General features: G+C 42.3%; 3 protein-coding genes and 1 long non-coding RNA gene across 4 annotated transcripts in view; 3 read left to right on the top strand and 1 right to left on the bottom strand.

The window, feature by feature from the left end:
* LOC106575477 (homeobox protein HMX3) overlaps positions 1-3,726 on the top strand; it is a 4,430-nt gene extending 704 nt beyond the window's left edge. The window contains exons 1-2 of the mRNA XM_014151990.3: positions 1-1,918; positions 2,355-3,726. The exon at positions 1-1,918 is cut by the window's left edge and continues 704 nt beyond it. Of these exons, the coding sequence (XP_014007465.1) occupies positions 1,603-1,918; positions 2,355-2,971 (933 nt within the window). The 5' untranslated portion in view covers positions 1-1,602 and the 3' untranslated portion in view covers positions 2,972-3,726. The remainder of the gene's footprint in view (positions 1,919-2,354) is intronic.
* Positions 3,727-4,852: 1,126 nt separating this feature from the next.
* LOC106575494 (homeobox protein HMX2) lies at positions 4,853-6,113 on the top strand. Its single transcript, XM_014152010.2, has 2 exons — positions 4,853-5,202; positions 5,565-6,113. The coding sequence occupies exons 1-2, from the start codon at positions 4,923-4,925 to the stop codon at positions 6,098-6,100; spliced, it is 816 nt and encodes a 271-aa protein (XP_014007485.1). The 5' UTR covers positions 4,853-4,922; the 3' UTR covers positions 6,101-6,113.
* A 4,692-nt stretch (positions 6,114-10,805) lies between these two features.
* LOC145882988 (uncharacterized) lies at positions 10,806-14,367 on the bottom strand. Its single transcript, XR_014394565.1, has 2 exons — positions 14,296-14,367; positions 10,806-11,280 (listed from the first exon to the last, which is right to left on the bottom strand). It is a non-coding gene; the product is annotated as an uncharacterized LOC145882988 (long non-coding RNA).
* Positions 14,368-14,442: 75 nt separating this feature from the next.
* LOC106575478 (mitotic checkpoint protein BUB3) lies at positions 14,443-20,726 on the top strand. Its single transcript, XM_014151992.3, has 7 exons — positions 14,443-14,584; positions 16,348-16,542; positions 16,740-16,809; positions 16,910-17,061; positions 17,301-17,459; positions 18,832-19,009; positions 19,523-20,726. The coding sequence occupies exons 2-7, from the start codon at positions 16,348-16,350 to the stop codon at positions 19,741-19,743; spliced, it is 975 nt and encodes a 324-aa protein (XP_014007467.3). The 5' UTR covers positions 14,443-14,584; the 3' UTR covers positions 19,744-20,726.
* The last annotated feature ends 2,867 nt before the right edge of the window (positions 20,727-23,593 follow it).

The raw sequence follows: 23,593 nt of genomic DNA, 5'->3' as shown, positions 1-23,593 counted from the left end.
TCTCCCTGCTTGTATCAGCACTTGTAAACCAGTGTCTCATCGAAACCCAATTTCTCCTTGCTTCCATATGATTGTGACTAACAGGTCGGTCCTCTCTCACACCAATAAACTATTATGTAATATGGGGATATGAATTAAATGAGATTTCAATGTTTGAAAGAGATGGTTCACATGGCAGAGTGTTGTCCCCCCACCCCCCGCCACATGGTTAGAATAAGGTTGATTTGGGTAATGATTGCCTACAGGACTTCCTCTCTGTAAATCAGATTATATTCTGAGTGAAACTTCTGTTGTATCATGACATAGTGTACACAAATATTTTAGTTTGTTTGTTCATACCAGACGTTTGGCTTCATTAAAGAGGGATAAAACTCACTAAACAAATCACTGGTTTATACATGTATTTACATCTCTGATTATAAATCATTTACACTTGACTTGTAAGATAAATAAAAACATGTTTTTTTTGCTGGAAAATAAAAATGCGCACCTCATTGTCATCATTCAGGCACCAAAAGGTGATCATGCAGGTTAAAGCACCCCATTTAGTGATTAATTAACTGTCAGCATCTATTAAAAAGCCCCCATTCACCCATCAATAAGGACTTACAGTTTCACCCTGTTGATGGTGTACATGCACCGCTAATGAATAGACCTGTCCATTTACAACCAATTTGGAAATGTGTTTCCTTATTAAATGCCTGTTTGACAGGAAGTCATTGTTAGTCACGTCTGAGTACATAACCCATCTACTTTCTAATTGGACTACATGGCCAACAACACGCACATCCCATTTAGCCTGGAGCTCGGGGGCACACAGTCTGGGTGGACTTGTCGGTCAGTGCAAAAATAGATCCTTGGGACGTTCCTACCCTAAACCCTATACTTAAGCCCTACCCTAACCATTTTAAATGTCAATAGGGGACATCCCAAGGATCCCGCACAGCAGGTCTACTCTACCTATTCTCCTGCTCCTGTCCCCTCCCTCCCTTCCTCTGGACTTCTCTTTTCCCCGTAGATCTACCCTACCTATTCTCCTGCTCCTGTCCCCTCCCTCCCTTCCTCTGGACTTCTCTTCTCCCCCGTAGACCTACTCTAGCTATTCTCCTGCTCCTGTCCCCTCCCTCCCTTCCTCTGGACTTCTCTTCTCCCCCGTAGATCTACCCTACCTATTCTTGTCCTCCTGTCCCCTCCCTTCCACTGCTCCCAGTTTCATCTCAAATCCCACTTGCCATTGTAGCCGACATGCCCGATCGTCCAGGACTGTGCGTGTTTAACAGTTTTATGTAATCGTTAGTAGAATGCGGTGCAAGTCTGACGCATTGATCATTGCTGCGATCGTTCCAGGACAGACCTGCATGAAGATTTATGCAACATTTTACATTTTAGTCATCTAGCAGACGCTCTTATCCAGAGTGATTTACAGTAGTGAGTGCATACATTTTCGCACTTTTAATTTTTTATTTATTTTTTTATTCTCAAAGCATTCTAACAGTCAGAAAAACAGGCCTATATTTGACTGAAACGCCACGCTTGGGTAACCGGAATAAACCAACAATATCTTCCAACTATTCCTCTTGCTGTTTGCTGTGAGTCATTCAAATGGACAATAAACATTCACAGGCGATGGCAGAGACGGCGCAGGAGACCCGTCCGTCCGCTAAAGACTCACCTTTCTCTATCAACAACCTGCTCAACTTCGACAGTAAACCTTCCAAACCGAAGACGCTGCTTGCCACCACCAAAGGACTATTGGAAGGAGGTTTCTCTCTCTCTCGGATAGGTGATTTAACTTTTCCTAGTTTTGACATCCCAGCCCAGAGATTTGGATTATCGGCGCACTATTTGGAAGGAGCGTCAGCGTGGTGGTATCCGTACGCGCTTGGCACATCGGGACAGCATCTATACAGGACTGGAGGTAGATTCATACCATACATTCAATCTCTTTATACATGTTACACATTACAATACCTCAATGTTTTGGTTATAACGGATTAAATAAGGCTACAACATATTTTCAAATACATTATGCTGCTATAATACTTGTTATTCGCAATAATCCTCATTTGGAATAATATTCAGACTAATGAGTAAATGTACAGGTGAACTATGTCTAAAATAACCTTCATATTGTCTTGAATCTTCAACCGAATATTCCAAAATGTCCCCCAACAATTAGGCCTAATGCCTCAATTTGACTCACCAGGCGATTCGGGTCCTTATGAAACATTTACTTGGAAGAGTTTAATCGAAATGATAAATATAGTGGTAAAAAAAAGTAATTTTATGTTTATTTTATGGTTGCAATAATGTTTTCAATGAATGATAAACATTTTGTCGTTTATTTCGTTCAGGGTTTGAGAAGGCCATCGTGAGAGAGACACCATCAACAGGCGGGGACCGAGACACACCGGAGCTGCTACGAAAATCACCCGACCCGGACGACAAAAAGGACGAGAAAAACCAAAATATTAATGATATCGTTCTGGAGGAGAGTGATGGGGATGAAGAACCAAAGAAGGAAAAAGAGTTGGTGGATGACTGGAGGAAAATTAAAGACGAGAACTCGGATAAAAAAACGTGTCGGAAAAAGAAAACGCGCACAGTCTTTTCAAGGAGTCAAGTATTTCGTTTGGAATCAACGTTTGATATGAAACGGTACCTCAGTAGCTCAGAACGGGCAGGCCTGGCGGCATCTTTACACCTCACAGAGACCCAGGTGAAAATCTGGTTCCAGAACAGGAGAAATAAGTGGAAAAGACAGTTGGCTGCTGAACTCGAAGCGGCCAATGTGAGCCACGCCGCAGCCCAGAGGATAGTCCGTGTACCCATATTGTACCATGAGAACACCGGCTCGGAAACCGGGAGCGCTGGGAACGTGTCAGTCAGTCAGTCTCTATTAACATTCCCCCATCAAGTGTACTATTCACACCCTCTAGTCACATCCGTGCCGCTGCTAAGACCAGTTTGAGAGACTCATTTACTGTGTTGATATTTCTGTATTGTAACCTATGTATAACAAACATATATTAGGCCTATTTTTTTAAAATCTATGAAAATAGTTGGTGTTGGAATGGTGGTAAAAAGGCTTTGTATATTGTACAGGTCTATTTATGACAACTGTTGTATTTATTATTATTATAATTATTTGTATTTCCATGTCCAAAACTGAAATATTTCCTCCTATTCAAATGATTTCATATTCAATTGTTGTGCGTCCAATGTAATCTGAACATTTTCCCATTTGGTATTGATATCGCTTTGATTTAACTGATGGGTTTTATATGATTTTTCTTTTAAACAGGGTGGAAAAATATAGGTCTATGTCTCCATGTAGCCTAAGTCATTTTACAATGAATTACATCGATGTTTTGTATGAGATTAGAACAAATCCTAAGTAAAGTTTAATATTTCATCATGTATAGCCGTTTTATGTGTAATAGTTCTACTGTTCGGCTCACGTACACGGTATATGGCTCACAGCTGGAAAAACAGCGACTACTTTGACCTATATTGTTTTATAGAGCAAACATTGAGGACAAATCATATGTTCTTATGTATGGACAATCATACGCTATACGTCTCACAATGTTATCACAGATTTTTACTTGCTGTCAATTAGAAATGTAATTTAAAAAATGTAAAAAAAAATCCGTGATGAGTTTCACCAAATGGCCAAAACATGGAGACTTTTTTTTTACATTGCTGAATAAATCGTGAAATAAGTTCCCGACTACACCGAATTTATTTAGAAACATGCATACATGTTTTCATCTATACCTTTTAATAAAACGTGGGATTTATACGTTGGATGTATGTTTCCTATCAAATACAGCATGTTCAGTCCTCTTTGCATTTAGATTCATTTTAGAGTTATAAACATAGCGCTCCTTTGGGGAAACATTTTATATGTCATTATTCATTTAAGGGATTTGGAATTCATCAATACAATTTGAAGGCTTTAACTTACAGACACCAAAAAAGCATAGCACGCATTTAATGAATAAAATAATAGAATATAATAGATTTTTAGCTAATTATATTTCTTTATTGTCAGTGGATGACTCATCCGAGAGATATCATCCTACTGGGCACATACGTCTATTCCACGTTGGTTCAACGTAATTTCGTTGAAAATGACGTGGAAACAACGTTGATTCAGCCAGTGTGTGCTCAGTGGGATATGACTCTGGACAAAACAATAAATGATGTCAACATTACTTATATCAAAACACATATTTCAATAATATCTTGAATTTGGGCCCATAGGCTATATATAGATAGGCCTAAAGATTAAGAGATGTCTTCACAAAATAAATTACATTTCATTTATTCCGCTATTTTCAAGAACAGAATGGTGAAATCGCCAAAGGCCAATATTTTCAGACAGAAACTAGGCCTACATTGCCCTTTTCGAATCCGTCTGAGAGGATTAAGGCTTGGTTTCACATCTCTGTAAGGAATAAGCACAACAAAATCAGCAACACTAATTTGTGACAAACAATAATTGATCTCCAATTAGTGGCTATAATACAGCACGAAATAGTGGAAATTAAAAATTGAGTTTATATGGCTACAACGTTTGATCTTGAAGTCCATTTGCATTTGTAATATTCAAATATTGACTGTGGAACTTTGGGCAAACGTCAGGTGTGCAGATCGTTCATTTGTTGCAGACTGAGTTGGGTTGGGGAGCGCATTTGGTGCGTGTGTCTCTCTCCAACACGGTTTAAAATGACCGGGTCTCTTCCCAGCTTGTGATTGGTCCATGATAATCCTACCTATCGCTGAACGTTGTATGGGAGTGATGGTACTCGGGGAATTCAGACATAACTTTGCAGAAGGAGAACAAACCCGCTTCTCAACAAAAACAAATATCCAACGGGTTCACATTTATTGCCTGAAGTTATTAAAGGTTCTAAATGTTTATAAGAATGAAGAAATCTCAAGACAGTGGCAGTAAAGTATCACTTACCTCAGTTTCCAATTTTACTATTCAGTCAATTCTTGGAAGTGGTTCCGAGGACGCGCACAGGGACAGTTTTCATTCCAGCTCCAGCGCCGGGCTGCTGCAGAGACAACGCATGCGCTCAGTGTCTTCAGAAGGATTCAGCGGTGGAGAGGATTCTCCAGACTTCTACCTTTCACCCGGAGTAAAGAAACCACGCTATGATCTCAACGAGCTCACACTTTCTCGTCTAAGTAAGTGAAAATGCTTTATAAATTGTGTTTTATTTTTTGGGGGGATAGCCTAGTTGATTGTTATTCTGATAACAATGACACATTATTATAAACCTATATTATTATTACTATTGAATGATATAAGATATGATGATAAAGAATGACAGGCTATAGCATTTGTTTTATTTCTTTGTTTATTAGAAGTTTATTCGAGATTTTTCGGCTACTGATAAAAAAAAATATTATTTTAAACTGCTTGATGAAAGAAGAAAAAACGTTACTTGATTGATTTTAAATTATGCTGTGTTTTTAACACAATAACAAGGTAGCCAAGGTTTTTTTTATAAACATTTGGATTGATTACCGTGCTTGCACTATTTTAGGTGACAAAAACAGACTAATTCTGGGGCAAGAGATGGTGAAGAGACATCAACTTTTTCATGATTATAAAGAAGGTGACGAGAGATACTACAACCAAACATCACCTGCTATTTCAGAAGAAAATGGTCATATTGACGACGACAAAACCTCCAAATCATCCAGAAAGAAGTCTCGGACCGTATTCTCACGGAGTCAGGTTTACCAACTAGAATCGACGTTTGACATGAAACGTTACCTCAGCAGTACAGAACGAGCTAGTCTCGCCTCCAGTCTCCAGTTGACAGAGATACAGGTGAAAACGTGGTTCCAGAATCGGAGGAACAAGTGGAAACGTCTGCTTTCTGCGGAGATAGAGGCGGTGAACATGGCTCACGCATCATCCGCACAAACTCTGGTTGGGATGCCGTTCTTCTTCAAAGACAATTTCCGGCTACGGATTCCTGTCCCTGGATCAATGACTTTCCCTACACCTCTATGTTATCCCGGGAGCAACATGCAAGCTTTACCTTTGTACAATTTTTATAATAAAATTGAATAGAATGATTGCCTGATAGCCTTTTGTAGCCTAATTCATTTAAATGACAAACTATTTATATTGCCGTTATTAGGCGGTGCCATAGGCCTATTTTATTACAACACACCGGATGATAAATAACCTTACCAAAAATATCTACATATCCTTCCACTGCCTCTAAGTGTTTTTTCTTCTCTAGATTCTTAGAAAACGTTCTGGATCGAAACAAAAATGATTATATTGCTTGCTTCATATACTGTATGGTTCCATATAGAACCCGTGGGTTCCATATAGTGTTCTATATGGGATTCCATATAGGGTTCTGTAACCAATTTCGGTTCTATATAGAACTTTAAGCGGTGCCATATATGAAGCAAGCATATATCGCCTTTATGGTTCTATCCAGAACCTGTTTTTCTAAGAGTATAGCCTAAAATAAGGCAATACCGGTAGGTCACTTCATTCAGTCCCGTCCTATCATGAAACAATACAGTTTTTATGAGCTACAAATTTCATAACAAAAGTCGCAAACGTGAGAAAATGTTACATTGAAAATGTGTGTGTGGACCACTTCAATGGGTGATTTACCTGACGCGTGAAAAATGTCACGAACGGGCTGATGAAAACATAAAATGCCGGTAAAATGGTATAAATGCCGACAGAAATTGTGTTCGTTCGACACGGTGTCATCTTTTTGTGTCGGTAAAATTAATTATGATGAGAAATAGCGGTGGAAATGCCTTTATGCGCAAATATTGATATAATAACCATTCTATCGAAGTAAACTTGAAGTCACGCAATATGCTGTGTAGTCCTCCCATTTTGACCCAGGACAGCAGGCAGTTTATTAGGCTGCAGATTAAATAAATAAATTATGAACTTCACAGGGTGGTGAAAGTGCAAGGTGACTAGATTGATGCTCCTTTCCAACAAATATCATCAGGCAAAAAGTCAGTTTGATGGAAACAACATCTCCGGTGGGAAAATGCGCACATTGGTCGCTTTAAATAAAACGTCACGAATCAAATCAAATTTATTTATAAAGCCTTTCTTACATCAGCTGATGTCTCAAAGTGCTGTACCGAGACCCAGCCTAAAACCCCAAACAGCAAGCAATGCAGGCGTAGAAGCACGGTGGCTAGGAAAACCTATATGTTGGGGGGCAAGGGGACCACCAGCTCCGGTAAAATCATTGACAACTACGTGCCATTTTCAAGGGATTGTGAAATACATGTTATAACTATTTGGTTTTAATATCATCACCTATTGAGGATAGTCAGAACTGCACACTTCCGGATTATACCATACAAAACAATTGCGCACATGTAGCTCTATCATACAGCGGGTAACTGCATGCTTTTAGTGATCAGTAAACATCAATGATCATGTAATTTAAGGTAGGTGAAGGCACCTATCCATTTGATATGTAGCTAAGCAAACAACATCATTTAGTTTGCTTCATCAGAGATGAGGCTTTTGGAAAAAGCTTAGTATCGGCAAGTCCTCGTCCTGGTAAAGTTGTCGGACTACTTTGTCATCACGGAAAGCAAATCAAACAATATTTGGATGTAGCCATCTAGTCTATCCCCTGAAAGTTAGCTTGTTAACACCCTTTCTGCCAGTCACATCCTGTTATAGGTCCCCAAAACACTCACATCCCTGGGTCGCTCCTCTTTTCAGTTCGCTGCTGCTAGCGACTGGAACGAGCTGCAACAAACACTCAAACTGGACAGTTTTATCTCCATTTCTTCATTCCAAGACTCAATCATGGACACTCTTACTGACCGTTGTGGCTGATTTGAGTGATGTATTGTTGTCTCTACCTTCTTGACCTTTGTGCTGTTGTCTGGGACCAACAATGTTTGTATCCTGTTTTGTTTTTCTACCATGTTCTGCTACCATGTTGTGTTTCTACCATGTTGTGTTTCTACCATGCTGTGGTGTCATGTGTTGCTGCTATGCTATATTGTTGTCTTAGGTCTCTCTTTTAGTAGTGTTGTCTCTCTTGTCGTGATGTGAGTTTTGTCCTATATAAATAAGAATTTGTTCTTAATTGACTTTCCTAGTTAAATCAAGGTTAAATAAAAAATAAAACAAATTGACATTGATTTGTTATTAGCTAGCTAGCCAATTTTACGTGGTCAATCAATCAATTAATGTAGCCTATCTTGTCAGCAGAAATCCTAATGAAACACTCTTAAAAACAATATTGAAATGGAGATCATGTCAGCTAATTTCTCTAGGTAGGCCTACATTGGTTTTAGAAAAAAAAATGACACTAGGTTTACTTACCAGTATATGTTTAGCCAACTGTACAAAGTTTCTACCGGTATCTTGCAAAGTAAACATAATCAGTCATTATGGCTCGTTTTCACTAACAAGCGGTACATGACCGTGTGCCGGTTAGGCCACAGAGAGAGGCTCGCTTGTTGGCAGCACAGTTTGATTGTGGGTCAAGAATCCAGCAGAGCAAGTTTGTAGGAAGGTCTAGTTACATTTTAGTCATTTAGCAGACACTCTTATCCAGAGCAACTTACAGTAGTGAGTGCATACATTTCATACATTTTATTTTTGTACTGGCCCCCTGTGGGAATTGAACCCACAACCCTGGCGTTGCACACACCATGCTGGCATTGCAAACACCATGCTCTACCAACTGAGCCACAGGGAAGACCAGTTATTCAATTGGTAAATAGTAATATGCTCTAAAACGCTCTGGTGACAAACAAACTTCACTGCCCTGTTTCCAATCGTCCACATGTCTGGGAGAAGCTATTCAAGAAGGTAAATATATTTTGAAAATGTAAAAAAAAAAAAAAATGTATTATTAGCTAACTAGCTACAGTGCAGGCTAACTCAAATGAGCTGCTAACATGGCTAACTAGCTATCTAGCCAACTTTACATACTGTATAGATAGCTAGCTAATTGAATTAAATATCACCACCTACATAACTTCATATTCGCTAGCTATCTTGATGTATTTATCACTGTAAAAATAACTCTAAATGCATTTGTAGGTAGCTAGCTAACAGCTATGGAGGACGGTGACAGGATAGCAGCCCCAACTGTCAGTGAGAGAGTAGGCTATTCTGGATAGACCAAGTACTTTTGTCTAGTTCCTGTCCCTGGAAGTGAGGACAGAGATAATAGAAATGAGGACAGAGATAATAGCAACATAATATTTAGTGCAGTCCATTTGACTATAATGAAGTCTGTATCTTGTGAGGTTTTCTGTCCTCAGATACATAGAGCTGTGAAAGCCTGTCAAGCAGATGAAGAGGTCCCACTGAAGAGTAGTGGCTCTCAGTCCTGGTCCTGTATTCATTTGTGATGCTATCCTTGATATGATCTTGCTATTGTCACATGCACATGTGTGTGTACATGCATCTATCCAATGTTACCATTATTTGTTATCAGGGATATTATACTTTAGTAATCCGCAATGACCTGGTGATGTAACAGTCAAATAATGACATTATCTTCCATATTCCTACAGACACCTTGTAACTGGTGATTCCTTCAAAACTATTCCCTACAGTTACGTGTAGGGCACTGCAAGGTTGGGTGACCAGGGCCATCTGGGACTTCCTCCTGGAGGAATTCAGATGTGTGTGAAGGCTACCTGTGTCCTGCATAACTTCATGAGGATGGACAGGAGGACCAGGAGGGGATCTGCAGCTCGCCGCCGCGTGCCAGAGTAGAAGTCTGCTGCTCTGCAGGATGTTTCAAGGATGGGGTCCAACAACGTAGCAAGAGAGGCAATCCGTGTGCAAGAGATCTTCACCTCCTACTTCTTCGAAGAGGGTGCTGTTCCCTGGCAACACCATAGACTACACTATGCACAACCAAAGGCTCTTTTAAGAGCTATTCACATTGCAATAAGAGTATTCTTCCATTTACTGAGCTATGTCAACTGCAGTTATTCAATTCACAGTTTCTCTCCCTTTGATTTCTACTTCTCAGGTGAGGGTGCTGTTTAGGTAAGGGTGTGATGTCTGTACAAAAACAATACAGGCTATTTTAAGTCACCCATATTGAAACAATTAGACACCCTATAACCCATACCTACACAGTCATGTATCAATCTGATTGATGGATTGTGTTGTGTTGTGCAGTAAGCAGGCTCAGGCGTATAACTGTGGCTCCTTCCACCTTCAAAGAATAGGCAAGAGGGCCAACCATGGAGAATAGTAAGACACTTCATTATTTCTATAACTGCGCTGTATTGTTTGTCCTCGTGTGTCTGTGCATGTTTTTCCAGCATAAAGTACTCTGCAGCCACTTAGTGTGGTGTGGACACCAGGTGAGGCCACACACATAGATTACTGTTGAACACTGTCACTTTAACTACCTTATTTTCTAAATAACAGTCTCTCTCCTTCACTTCATCCTTCTTTTCCTTAAATCCTCTAGGTTATATCAGCTGTGGTTCGTGAACCCCTCCTGCATCTGAACTGGCTGACATATAGAGGGCACAGCATGATCAGAGGTGAGAGGTCACTTGGTCAGGCCAACAGGAAGTATTATGAAAGAGATGCTTTTACATTGATATACAGATAGAGATGTAGTTAGTCCCAGAGTTAATGATCCAAGGTCAGTTTATATTATACAGGAAGTATTGTGAAAGAGATGCTTTTACATTGAAATACAGATAGAGATGTAGTTAGTCCCAGAGTTAATGATCCAAGGTCAGTTTATATTATACAGGAAGTATTATGAAAGAGATGCTTTTAAATCAAATCAAATTTATTTATATAGCCCTTCGTACATCAGCTGATATCTCAAAGTGCTGTACAGAAACCCAGCCTAAAACCCCAAACAGAAAGCAATGCATGTGAAAGAAGCACGGTGGCTAGGAAAAACTCCCTAGGAAAAACTCCCTAGAAAGGCCAAAATGCTAGGAAGAAACCTAGAGAGGAATCAGGCTATGAGGGGTGGCCAGTCCTCTTCTGGCTGTGCCGGGTGGATATTATAACAGAACATGGTCAAGATGTTAAAATGTTCATAAATGACCAGCATGGTCAAATAATAATAATCATAGTAGTTGTCGAGGGTGCAACAAGCACGTCCGGTGAACAGGTCAGGGTTCCATAGCCGCAGGCAGAACAGTTGAAACTGGAGCAGCAGCACGGCCAGGTGGACTGGGGACAGCAAGGAGTCATCATGCCAGGTAGTCCTGAGGCATGGTCCTAGGGCTCAGGTCCTCCGAGAGAAAGAGAGAGAGAATTAGAGAGAGCATATTTAAATTCACACAGGACACCGGATAAGACAAGAGAAATACTCCAGATGTAACAGACTGACCCTAGCCCCCCGACACATAAACTACTGCAACATAAATACTGGAGGCTGAGACAGGAGGGATCAGAAGACACTGTGGCCCCATCCCATTTTACATTGAAATACAGATAGAGATGTAGTTAGTCCCAGAGTTAATGATCCAAGGTCAGTTTATATTATACAGGAAGTATTATTAAAGAGATAGAATAAAATATATTTAGAATAAAATATGAATAAAATGTGTTAGAATAAAATATATTTTAAAAAACAAGGGTGAAACATGCTAATTCCATCTTGTCTCTCGTCTGCAGGTATGATTTGATGTGAGGATGCCAACCCCCAGTCCTGTCATCGCCACCTCACCTGCTTGAAGATAACCTTCGGTCTGACGAGAGACACTATTATGTAATTGTGATGAACTGAGAGAATATTTAGGTAGCACTGTGATTCATTAATCATTTGCTGCCTTCCCTGCTCCTATGTTCTTACCTCTTTCCCTTTCTGTCTTTTACACCTCTCTCACCACCTCCTCTTTCTTCCTCTGTTTTTATAATGCACAATATAGATGTGCATTGAAGTAAAGATAAAACTTACATTTATAATATAATATTCCAATTATAATATTTATAATGCATGTATTTATAACACTTGGATAATGAAATTCTTTCAATAAAGCATTTCAAATTCTCTACTGGTTGAAATTAAGTCTCATTTGATGAAATACCACACCTATCCTGTGTTTATCAGATCCATGCAGATGAAGGAAATTAGATATTGAGATGACCTGTTGTTAGAGTATTTACATGATGCATAAGAAGTGTAGTGTGCTGATTTTTTAATTATATTTCTGTATATATGAATTACAAATCGGCCTTTAACTAGTTAAATCATGTGTAACCATTGATATCCCAGGACCAAGATTGGTAAACACTGTTGAAGTGTATAATTGTAATACATACATGCATTGAAGACACGGCATCATTCAAAGACTGGAATTTGATACTCCTGGTATTGGATATGACTGAAAAATGATCTCAAAGACATTCATACCTGAACTGCACCTTTATTTGCCAAGGTAGAGTACATGATCAGTGAATATTTATTATTATTATATATATTTTAAATTTTTCACCCCTTTTTTCTCCCCAATTTTGTGGTATCTAATTGGTAGTTACAGTCTTGTCTCATCGCTGCAACTCCCGTACGGACTCGGGAGAGGCGAAGGTCGAGAGCCGTGCGTCCTCCGAAACACAATCCAACCAAGCCGCACTGCTTCTTGACACAACGCCCATCCAAACCGGAAGCCATCCGCACCAATGTGTCGGAGGAAACACCGTACACCTGGCGACATGTGTCAGCGTGCACTGCGCCTGGCCCGTCACAGAAGTTACTAGTGCGCGATGAGACAAGGATATCCCTGCCGGCCAAACCCTCCCTAACCTGGACGACGCTGGGCCAATTGCGCACCGCCCCATGGGCCTCCCAGTCGCGGCCGGCTGCGACAGAGCCTAGACTCGAACCCAGAATCTCTTAGACCACTGCGCCACTCGGGAGGCCCATGATCAGTGAATATATTAAATGTACAGGCTACAATGTGGGGATCTCATGCATGGTAATAACTACATGTATATACGACTTGCATCCTTGGCACAAAGTGAAATTATATTGTACTCAATCCATAGGCTTCATTAGTGTCATTCAGGCTGTTTTGAAGTTGATACAACTGGCTATGATAGCTGAGGTTCATAGCTACGTGGGTGCTGAACTAATATGTATACCAAACGTTTTAAGGTCCATACACAGATCGGCTACATAGCGAGCTACACATCCAGGTACCTTTATCCTCCACTGCACAATAAGCAAGAAAATAGTTAGCTAGCTATGTTATTTCATCTATCTGCATTGCATGGCAAAAATCAGCAAGGCAAGCTTACAAAATTGTACACTCAATTTGCAGTAAATGCTTCAGCTAGATAGATTCTTTACATCCACTGTTTCACAAGATGACTGCCTGGTATGCTATCGGTTGATTCAGGAGTCCCTAAAACATGAAACAACCAGAATTACAATTTCATACTAGTGTCACCACACCCATAAAGCTAGCCTGCTGGCTGGCTAATGTTAGTTAGTCAGCTAGCTTGCTAAATCACAATTTTCGTAAATTAACTTAATAATAAATAAAAAAAATATGCGTAATCGTTTGTCTCTATATTAACTAACATATTCCTCTCAACTGTACATTTTTTTGCATGATTCGTTATGACATTATAATCACATTTGCTTCCATCCTGGTATTTTTGTCAGCCATCTTTGCTGAAGAAAGTCTCCAGCCTTGGGTCACATAGCATCAAATTTGTCAAGGGAGCCACTCGATATGATTGGTCATCGCCCAGATATGATTGGTCATCGCCCAGCGGTCGCCACTGGTGATTTGCATAAATTTGTGAAAAGTTTATATTTTTCACCGCCTCCCATGCCATGTTCGCACCGCCTCCCATGCCATGTTCGCACCGCCCTCACAGCTTTCATTCCATTGAAAATGAATGGGAAGCGGTGTTTCACCGCGCCGCTTCTTCTGCTAGTGTACACGGGGCATGAAGTGCCATGGCAAATGCGCCATTCTGCAGATTGACAGGCAGAGCCCACAAAATATAGGAAATTAATCTAAACCCACTCATACTTGTTCAATTTTATTTTATATATCTTAAATATCAAATTAATGGCGGCCAATATTGAGATATATCGTGAGGCTACCCTACGTATCCGAAATTACATGATTATTAACGTTTACTGATCGTGAAAAGCAAGCAGTTATTTTACTATATAACTTTAACGATGGAACATTTGCGCAATGGAATAATTTGACATTTGTAGGCCTGACTATGTTCTTCAAGAGGTTTTGATATAACAACCAAATAGTTAACATTTTATTTAACAATACCTTTAAAAAAAACGACACGGAGTTGTCAACGGTTTTAAGATATTGTTATGTCCCATGTCACATGACCCATGGACTCGACAACGGAAGAGAACTTTTCAAAGAATCACGAGCCAGGCGGGAAAGTTGGTTATTCGTTCTGACCAATCAATTCACTCGTGTAGCAACGCTGCTGCGGACTGTCTACAGCGGAGAGGGACGAGGAAACCAAACATATTAGTCTATAAAATAAACAACGAGTGATTTGTCCAATTTTATACCCAAGGAGGTGCTTCAGCGCAAACCAAGAACGGTGAGTTTAAAAAACAAAATCTTAGTTGATTGACAAAAACAATCTAGCTAAAGCATTATCAAGCTATAGCTGTCGAGTTAGCTTGCAAACGGCTAGCCAGCCAGCTAGCTAGCTAGCTAACCGGCGAGGGTTGGCCTGCTTTCACCATCCACGCTTGCTAGTTAGCTGCTAATGTTAACCAATGTTACCCGATAGAAAACAGCTGATTAGCTAAGGTTAACCAATGTTACCCGATAGAAAACAGCTGATTAGCTAACGTTAGCCAATGTGCAAGTAGTTGAGACCAAGTTGGCTAGCTACTGCGGACCAACTAGTTAGCCAATTACGTATGCTAGCTAGTTAATCACATTAGCTAGCCTTCCCTACCCACACAACTAAGTTAGCTTGCTAACTTGCTAGGTTTTCAGCACACCCACTTCGTGTTCTTGAATTTCCAGGACTGTAACGTTCTCGTGTATAAAAACTTTACAGGTCATGTTGCGTTACATGTAAAACTAAATGCATGCTCTTCAACCGATCGCTGCCTACACCTGTCTGCCCGTCTAGCATCACTACTCTGGACGTTTCTGACTTAGAATATGTGGACAACTACAAATACCTAGGTGTCTGGTTAGACTGTAAACTCTCCTTCCAGACTCACATCAAACATCTCCAATCCAAAGTTAAATCTAGAATTGGCTTCCTATTTCGCAACAAAGCATCCTTCACTCATGCTGCCAAACATACCCTCGTAAAACTGACCATCCTACCAATCCTCGACTTCGGCGATGTCATTTACAAAATAGCCTCCAATACCCTACTCAACAAACTGGATACTACCCACCACTGCGACCTGTACGCTCTCGTTGTCTGGCCCTCGCTTCATACTCGTCGCCAAACCCACTGGCTCCAGGTCATCTACAAGACCCTGCTAGGTAATGTCCCCCCTTATCTCCGCTCACTGGTCACCATAGCAGCACCCACCTGTAGCACGCGCTCCAGCAGGTATATCTCTCTGGTCACCCCCAAAGCCAATTCCTCCTTTGGCCGTCTTTCCTTCCAGTTCTCTGCTGCCAATGACTGGAACGAACTGCAAAAATCTCTGAAGCTGGAGACACATATCTCCCTCACTAGCTTTAAGCACCAGCTGTCAGAGCAGCTCACAGATCACTGCACCTGTACATAGCCCATCTGTAAACAGCCCATCCAATCTACCTACCTCATCCCATACTGTATTTATTTATTTTGCTCCTTTGCACCCCATTATTTCTACTTTGCACTTTCTTCTACAAATCTACCATTCCAGTGTTTTACTTGCTATATTGTATTTACTTTGCCACCATGGCCTTTTTGCCTTTACCTCCCTTATCTCACCTCATTTGCTCACATTGTATATAGACTTATTTTTCTACTGTATTATTGACTGTATGTTTGTTTTACTCCATGTGTAACTCTGTTGTTATATGTGTCGAACTGCTTTGCTTTATCTTGGCCAGGTCGCAGTTGTAAATGAGAACTTGTTCTCAACTTGCCTACCTGGTTAAATAAAGGGGAAATAAAATCAAAAATAAAACGTGTTGGCTGGTTTGTTTAATTCGCCAACACAAGTATGGCTGCTTAGCTAACAAGCTAAGCATTATACCTGGCATGTTATGGTTTTCAATAGATACATCCCGGCTTTCTCCATCTACTTCAGGGGTGAACTACTCTGCAGGAAAACTCCCTACCTTCCTACAGAATCCCAGTATGACCTAATAGCTGTGGTATCTGTTCTCTCCTTGCAGATGACTGGCTCGAACGAGTACAAACTGAACCAGGGCCCAGAGGACAGTATCTCTGCTGTTAAGTTCAGCCCCAGTACAGGCCAGTTCCTTCTAGTGTCCTCTTGGGACTGTACTGTCCGGCTCTACGATGTGGGAGGCAACTCCATGAGGATCAAGTATTCACACCTGGCACCTGTGCTGGATTGTGCTTTCTATGTAAACAAGTTCTCTTTTTTGTTGTTGTCATAAGCATTCCATAGTAATCAGTTACTCCATTTTTTAAATGCAGAGTTGTCTACTTTGACAATATTGTTAAAGTACATTTCTACAAATAATGTAAAATGTAAGTCAAAATGGTGTGGCCCCCCCCTGGTTAAGGAATATGTTTGAGTCAGATATCTCTTCTCTTGTAGGACCCTACACATGCTTGGAGCGGAGGCTTGGACACGCAGTTGAAAACCCACGACTTGAATACAGATCAAGGTGTGCCTGTCTATATCACCACTGAATTGTGTGCTTCCTGTTAATGTTAGATGAACAGTGTTTTTTTTTTTAACGGTCCTATATTTTCTCCCTTGTGTAGATACAATAGTTGGGACACACGACGCCCCCATTCGCTGTGTGGAATACTGTCCAGAGGTCAACGTCATGGTAACGGGTAGCTGGGACAGGTCAGTCAGGCTGTGGGATCCTAGAACCCCCTGCAACGCTGGCACCTTCACACAACCTGAAAAGGTAGAGCTAACAAAACTCTGCATGAAACATTCCTGGGCAAACTTTTATATGTTTACATTCATAAAGACCAAAGCACACAGTGACCTCATTTTCAATTCTGATTTGAAGTTAAAAAATATATTTATAGTCTTGTTTTTGGTGAGAATGGACATACTTACTGGCATATGGACATTGAGAGAAATTGATTGTGATACACACATTTTAAGACTGTTCTCATGTATTTGTCTCTTTTAACGAAGGTGTACACCCTCTCTGTGGCTGGTGACCGTCTGATAGTGGGGACAGCAGGGAGAAGGGTGTTGGTCTGGGACCTGAGGAATATGGGTTATGTCCAGCAGAGGAGAGAGTCCAGTCTGAAATACCAGACACGAGCCATCAGGGCCTTCCCTAACAAACAGGTAAACCTCTAGTCTAGCTCAGTACCAGACACGAGCCATCAGGGCCTTCCCTAACAAACAGGTAAACCTCTAGTCTGGCTCAGATACGAGCCATCAGGGCCTTCCCTAACAAACAGGTAAACCTCTAGTCTAGCTCAGTACCAGACACGAGCCATCAGGGCCTTCCCTAACAAACAGGTAAACCTCTAGTCTAGCTCAGATACGAGCCATCAGGGCCTTCCCTAACAAACAGGTAAACCTCTAGTCTAGCTCAGATACGAGCCATCAGGGCCTTCCCTAACAAACAGGTAAACCTCTAGTCTAGCTCAGTACCAGACACGAGCCATCAGGGTCTTCCCTAACAAACAGGTAAACCTCTAGTCTAGCTCAGATACGAGCCATCAGGGCCTTCCCTAACAAACAGGTAAATCTCTAGTCTAGCTCAGTACCAGACACGAGCCATCAGGGCCTTCCCTAACAAACAGGTAAACCTCTAGTCTAGCTCAGATACGAGCCATCAGGGCCTTCTCCAGTAAACAGGTAAACCTCTAGTCTAGCTCAGTGCTTCTCTAACCTCTCCTTGGGACCCCTAGACCTTTCACTATTTTAGTTGAATCCCTGAACTATCTCACCTGATTGACCTAGTGAAAGGGCTTGATGATTAGTTGAATCAGGTGAGTTAGCTGTAGGATAGTTAAAATACATGGAACTGTCGGGGGTCCTGAGGAGAGGTTGGAGAACCCCTGGTCTAACCGTCACACGTCTGTGGGCTGGGTAGAAGGTGACGTCATATCATAATACTAAACGTCACTTAGATGGTGCTTTTATTCACAGCGACGTACGGTGACGTCATACATGTTTTAGTAGACCTATGTGATCCCCCTTGCTGGACTTGAACCCATGACATTGGCATTGCTAGTGCCACACTCTAATCAGCTGAGCCAGACACGACCACACATCGTTGTCTGTCTGACGGCGAGACCAGATGTCTGTCTGACGGCGAGACCAGATGTCTGTCTGACGGCGAGACCAGATGTCTGTCTGACGGCGAGACCAGATGTCTGTCTGACGGCGAGACCAGATGTCTGTCTGACGGCGAGACCAGATGTCTGTCTGACGGCGAGACCAGATGTCTGTCTGACGGCGAGACCAGATGTCTGTCTGACGGCGAGACCAGATGTCTGTCTGACGGCGAGACCAGATGTCTGTCTGTCTGTCTGTCTGTCTCTGTCTGACGGCGAGACCAGATGTCTGTCTGTGTCTGTCTGTCTGTCTGTCTCTGTCTGACGGCGAGACCAGATGTCTGTCTGTCTCTGTCTGACGGCGAGACCAGATGTCTGTCTGTCTGTCTGTCTCTGTCTGACGGCGAGACCAGATGTCTGTCTGTTTGAAGGGCTATGTCCTGAGCTCCATAGAAGGACGTGTTGCTGTGGAGTACCTGGACCCCAGCCAAGAGGTGCAGAAGAAGAAGTATGCCTTCAAGTGCCACCGTCTGAAGGAGAACGGGATAGAACAGGTCTATCCCGTCAACGCCATCTCCTTCCACAGTGTTCACAACACCTTCGCCACAGGTGGGATACTTTCTATTGTCACTAATAATACAACTCAGTAGTCATTCGTCATTTAGACTGCTTTTGAAATGTTCAACTACAATTTAAAAACAAGAACAATTATTGAACCAGAATATAAAACAAGTATCTCTGAAGGTTGATTTTTTTTTAATTTCCTGCTGTGTTATGGTCTATTATGGTCTATTATCATGTGTGGCTCAGTTGGTAGAGCATGGTGTGTGCAACGCCAGGGTTGTGGGTTCGATTCCCACGGGGGACCAGTACGGAGAAAAAAATCTATGAAATGTATGCATTCACTACTGTAAGTCGCTCTGGATAAGAGCGTCTGCTGAATGACTAAAATGTAAAAAATGTGACCTATTGGATTAATATCGCCATGGTTACACTCAAGGGAACACTTGATGAGTGATTAGCCTCAAGATTATAATCTTGTAAACTCTAACTTCTCTGTAGATAAATCTCCAGCGTTCCACCGTTGACCTTTTGAAACCCTCTCTGTCCTTCTTCTACCAGGTGGTTCAGACGGCTTCGTGAACATCTGGGATCCTTTCAACAAAAAGCGTCTGTGTCAGTTTCATCGTTACCCCACGTCGATCGCCTCCCTGGCCTTCAGTAACGACGGCTCTACGCTGGCCATCGCCTCCTCCTACATGCAAGAGCAGGGAGACATCGGCCACCCTGAGGACACCATCTTCATCCGCCAGGTCACAGACGCAGAGACTAAGCCCAAGTGAGTCAGTCAGTCTTCTGTCTGATTCACACAATAGGGCCCCCCCCCCGATCTGATTCTGAACCTTGCTGTCTCGGGTAGTTTCTTTTCACGTTGTCTCCTTTCAGCGCTGTTAGCTACAGCAACCATGATACAGGATCTACTGCATGGTGGATCCAGCCCAGTACAGCTCGGCTCGGTTTGGCCCTATATAGTGTGAAGCAGACTCTCCAGTCCACATCCCGGTGGTCTTGTCTGGACTGCACTGCCACAATGTCGCTCACACTTTTTTTGGTACATATGAATGGCAGCATTGACAAGGAGCAGGCAGCTGGTATTTATCTGGCCATCTAGCTCTCTTTCTCTAGCTCTCTCTCCACCTTTTACAATATCCCATAGTTGACAGACCGATGAGGACTTGACAAAATGGCTGCCTCCTGATCTGTTCTCTAGCTCTCTCTCCACCTTTTTCAATATCCCATAGTTGACAGACCGATGAGGACTTGACAAAATGGCTGCCTCCTGATCTGTTTATGTATCTGGGTGTGGATCCAGGAGAGTCCTGAAGGCCGCTGAATGGCTCCGTCTATACAATACAAAACAACCTTCGCTGACCTTTATTCAGTTCAGCGAAGGTTGCCTATATTTTTAGGATGACATTTTTTTTTACTGTGCCAATCTATTTGTACTTTAAAAATTAAATGTGTGCTTTATTAACAAATGTAAAAGGACTACACTCTTGTCTTCAGTTGTATCTAGCCCACCGCCCCTCTCATAATCTGGTGAAATTAGGTTGTTGTATCTAGCCCCCACCCCTCTAATAATCTGGTGAAATTAGGTTGTTGTATCTAGCCCCCACCCCTCTAGTAATCTGGTGAAATTAGGTTGTTGTATCTAGCCCCCACCCCTCTAGTAATCTGGTGAAATTAGGTTGTTGTATCTAGCCCCCACCCCTCTAGTAATCTGGTGAAATTAGGTTGTTGTATCTAGCCCCCACCCCTCTAGTAATCTGGTCTTGGTGTTCTCTGGCAAATGCCAAACGTCCTGCACGGTGTTGGGCTGTAAGCACAACCCCCACCTGTGGACGTCGGGCCCTCATACCACCCTCATGGTGTCTGTTTCTGACCGTTTGAGCAGACACATGCACATTTGTAGCCTGCTGGAGGTCATTTTGCAGGGCTCTGGCAGTGCTTCTCCTGCTCCTCCTTGCACAAAGGCGGAGGTAGCGGTCCTGCTGCTGTGTTGTTGCCCTCCTACGGCCTCCTCCACGTCTCCTGATGTACTGGCCTGTCTCCTGGTAGCGCCTCCATGCTCTGGATTCTAAGCTGACAGACACAGCAAACCTTCTTGCCACAGCTCGCATTGATGTGCCATCCTGGATGAGCTGCACTACCTAAGCCACTTGTGTGGGTTGTAGACTCCGTCTCATGCTACCACTAGAGTGAAAGCACCGCCAGCATTCAAAAGTGACCAAAACATCAGCCAGGAAGCATAGGAACTGAGAAGTGGTCTGTGGTCCCCACCTGCAGAACCACTCCTTTATTGGGGGTGTCTTGCTAATTGCCTATAATTTCCACCTGTTGTCTATTCCATTTGCACAACAGCATGTGAAAATGATTGTCAATCAGTGTTGCTTCCTAAGTGGACAGTTTGATTTCACAGAAGTGTGATTGACTTGGAGTTACATTGTGTTTAAGTGTTCCCATAATTTTTTTGAGCAGTGTATATCAGGATGTAAATGCCACAGAAATAGAATGACTTTTCGGAATTCTTCTTCTATGCTGCGTAAGCCTATTCCTGTAGTTTATTAGGATCCCCGTTAACCACTGAACATGCAGCAGCTACTCTTCCAGGGGTCCATTAACTACTGGACATGCAGCAGCTACTCTTCCTGGGGTCCATTAACTCCTGGACATGCAGCAGCTACTCTTCCTGGGGTTCATTAACTACTGAACATGCAGCAGCTACTCTTCCTGGGGTTCATTAACTACTGAACATGCAGCAGCTATTCTTCCTGGGGTCCATTAACTACTGAATATGCAGCAGCTACTCTTCCTGGGGTCCATTAACTACTGAACATGCAGCAGCTACACTTCCTGGGGTCCTCTTCCTGGGGTCCACACAAAACATAAAATACATGAAAAAGTACAGAACGGTTAAAGATGAGAACGACATAAGATAATATATCATACAATTTAAAATAAGTAACGAATAAATAAACAATGCCATGATCATCAGCCTCCTGCCTATTCCAGGCCTCATGTTGTCCCCTAGCGTGTTGTCCTCTAGCGTGTTGTCCCCTAGCATGTTGTCCTCTAGCGTGTTGTCCCCTAGCGTGTTGTCCCCTAGCGTGTTGTCCTCGAGCCTGTTGTCCCCTAGCGTGTTGTCCCCTAGCGTGTTGTCCTTGAGCGTGTTGTCCTTGAGCGTGTTGTCCTCTAGCGTGTTGTCCCCTAGCGTGTTGTCCCCTAGCGTGTTGTCCCCGAGCGTGTTGTCCCCTAGCGTGTTGTCCTCTAGCCCTAGTTAAACACAGCTGTGGTTGTGTATTCAGGGGTTTAGTTTCCAACCACAGACGTGTTGCAGACACTTTGTCTCTACATGAAACCATTACATGACAATTAGACAGGGTGATAGTAGCTCTGCAGGGCTGTCTGTGTACGTTAACCCCACCACAGAAACCTCACGTTCACCTCTGAGTCCACAGATGACCTTCACTCAGCTGTGTCCCAAGTGGAACCCTACTCTATATAGGGAATAGGGCTCTGGTCAACAGTAGTGCTCTATATAGGGAATAGGGCTCTGGTCAACAGTGGTGTTATATATAGGGAATAGGGCTCTGGTCAACAGTAGTGTTCTATATAGGGAATAGGACTCTGGTCAACAGTAGTGCACTATATAGGGAATAGGGCTCTGGTCAACAGTAGTGTTCTATATAGGGAATAGGGCTCTGGTCTAAAGTAGTGCACTCTACAGGGAATAGCGCTCTTGTCAACAGTAGTGCACTATATAGGGAATAGCGCTCTGGTCAACAGTAGTGCACTATATAGGGAATAGGGCTCTGGTCAACAGTAGTGTTCTATATAGGGAATAGGGCTCTGGTCAACAGTAGTGCTCTATATAGGGAATAGGGCTCTGGTCAACAGTAGTGTTATATATAGGGAATAGGGCTCTGGTCTAAAGTAGTGCACTATATAGGGAATAGGGCTCTGGTCAACAGTAGTGTTATATATAGGGAATAGGGCTCTGGTCAACAGTAGTGCACTATATAGGGAATAGGGCTCTGGTCAACAGTAGTGCACTATATAGGGAATAAGGTGCCTTTTTGGCATGCAAACCCCAGCTACCATCTTTCAGGAAATGGTTTCTGATATAATACCCAAACTGATGATGCTATCTAATGTAATCACCGTGGAAACGGGGAAATCACACATCAGTAAATATTGATAATCTGACTAGAAATATACACTGCTCAAAAAAATAAAGGGAACACTTAAACAACACAATGTAACTCCAAGTCAATCACACTTCTGTGAAATCAAACTGTCCACTTAGGAAGCAACACTGATTGACAATAAATTTCACATGCTGTTGTGCAAATGGAATAGACAACAGGTGGAAATTATAGGCAATTAGCAAGACACCCCCAATAAAGGAGTGGTTCTGCAGGTGGGGACCACAGACCACTTCTCAGTTTCTATACTTCCTGGCTGATGTTTTGGTCACTTTTGAATGCTGGCGGTGCTTTCACTCTAGTGGTAGCATGAGACGGAGTCTACAACCCACACAAGTGGCTTAGGTAGTGCAGCTCATCCAGGATGGCACATCAATGCGAGCTGTGGCAAGAAGGTTTGCTGTGTCTGTCAGCGTAGTGTCCAGAG

Source organism: Salmo salar, chromosome 01 (genome assembly GCF_965601325.2).
Source record: "Salmo salar chromosome 01, fSalSal1, whole genome shotgun sequence".
NCBI lineage: Eukaryota > Metazoa > Chordata > Actinopteri > Salmoniformes > Salmonidae > Salmo > Salmo salar.
Note: the sequence above shows the minus strand (reverse complement) of the source record. Positions and strands in the feature narration are given on the sequence as shown.

Excerpts from the sequence above, each read along its gene's own strand:
- LOC106575494 (XM_014152010.2), top strand. The coding sequence starts at position 4,923 with ATGTTTATAAGAATGAAGAAATCTCAAGACAGTGGCAGTAAAGTATCA. Across the intron at positions 5,203-5,564 it reads GCTCACACTTTCTCGTCTAA|GTGACAAAAACAGACTAATT; the intron begins GTAAGTGAAAAT and ends GCACTATTTTAG.
- LOC106575478 (XM_014151992.3), top strand. The coding sequence starts at position 16,348 with ATGACTGGCTCGAACGAGTACAAACTGAACCAGGGCCCAGAGGACAGT. Across the intron at positions 16,810-16,909 it reads CGACTTGAATACAGATCAAG|ATACAATAGTTGGGACACAC; the intron begins GTGTGCCTGTCT and ends TCCCTTGTGTAG. Across the intron at positions 19,010-19,522 it reads TCACAACACCTTCGCCACAG|GTGGTTCAGACGGCTTCGTG; the intron begins GTGGGATACTTT and ends TTCTTCTACCAG.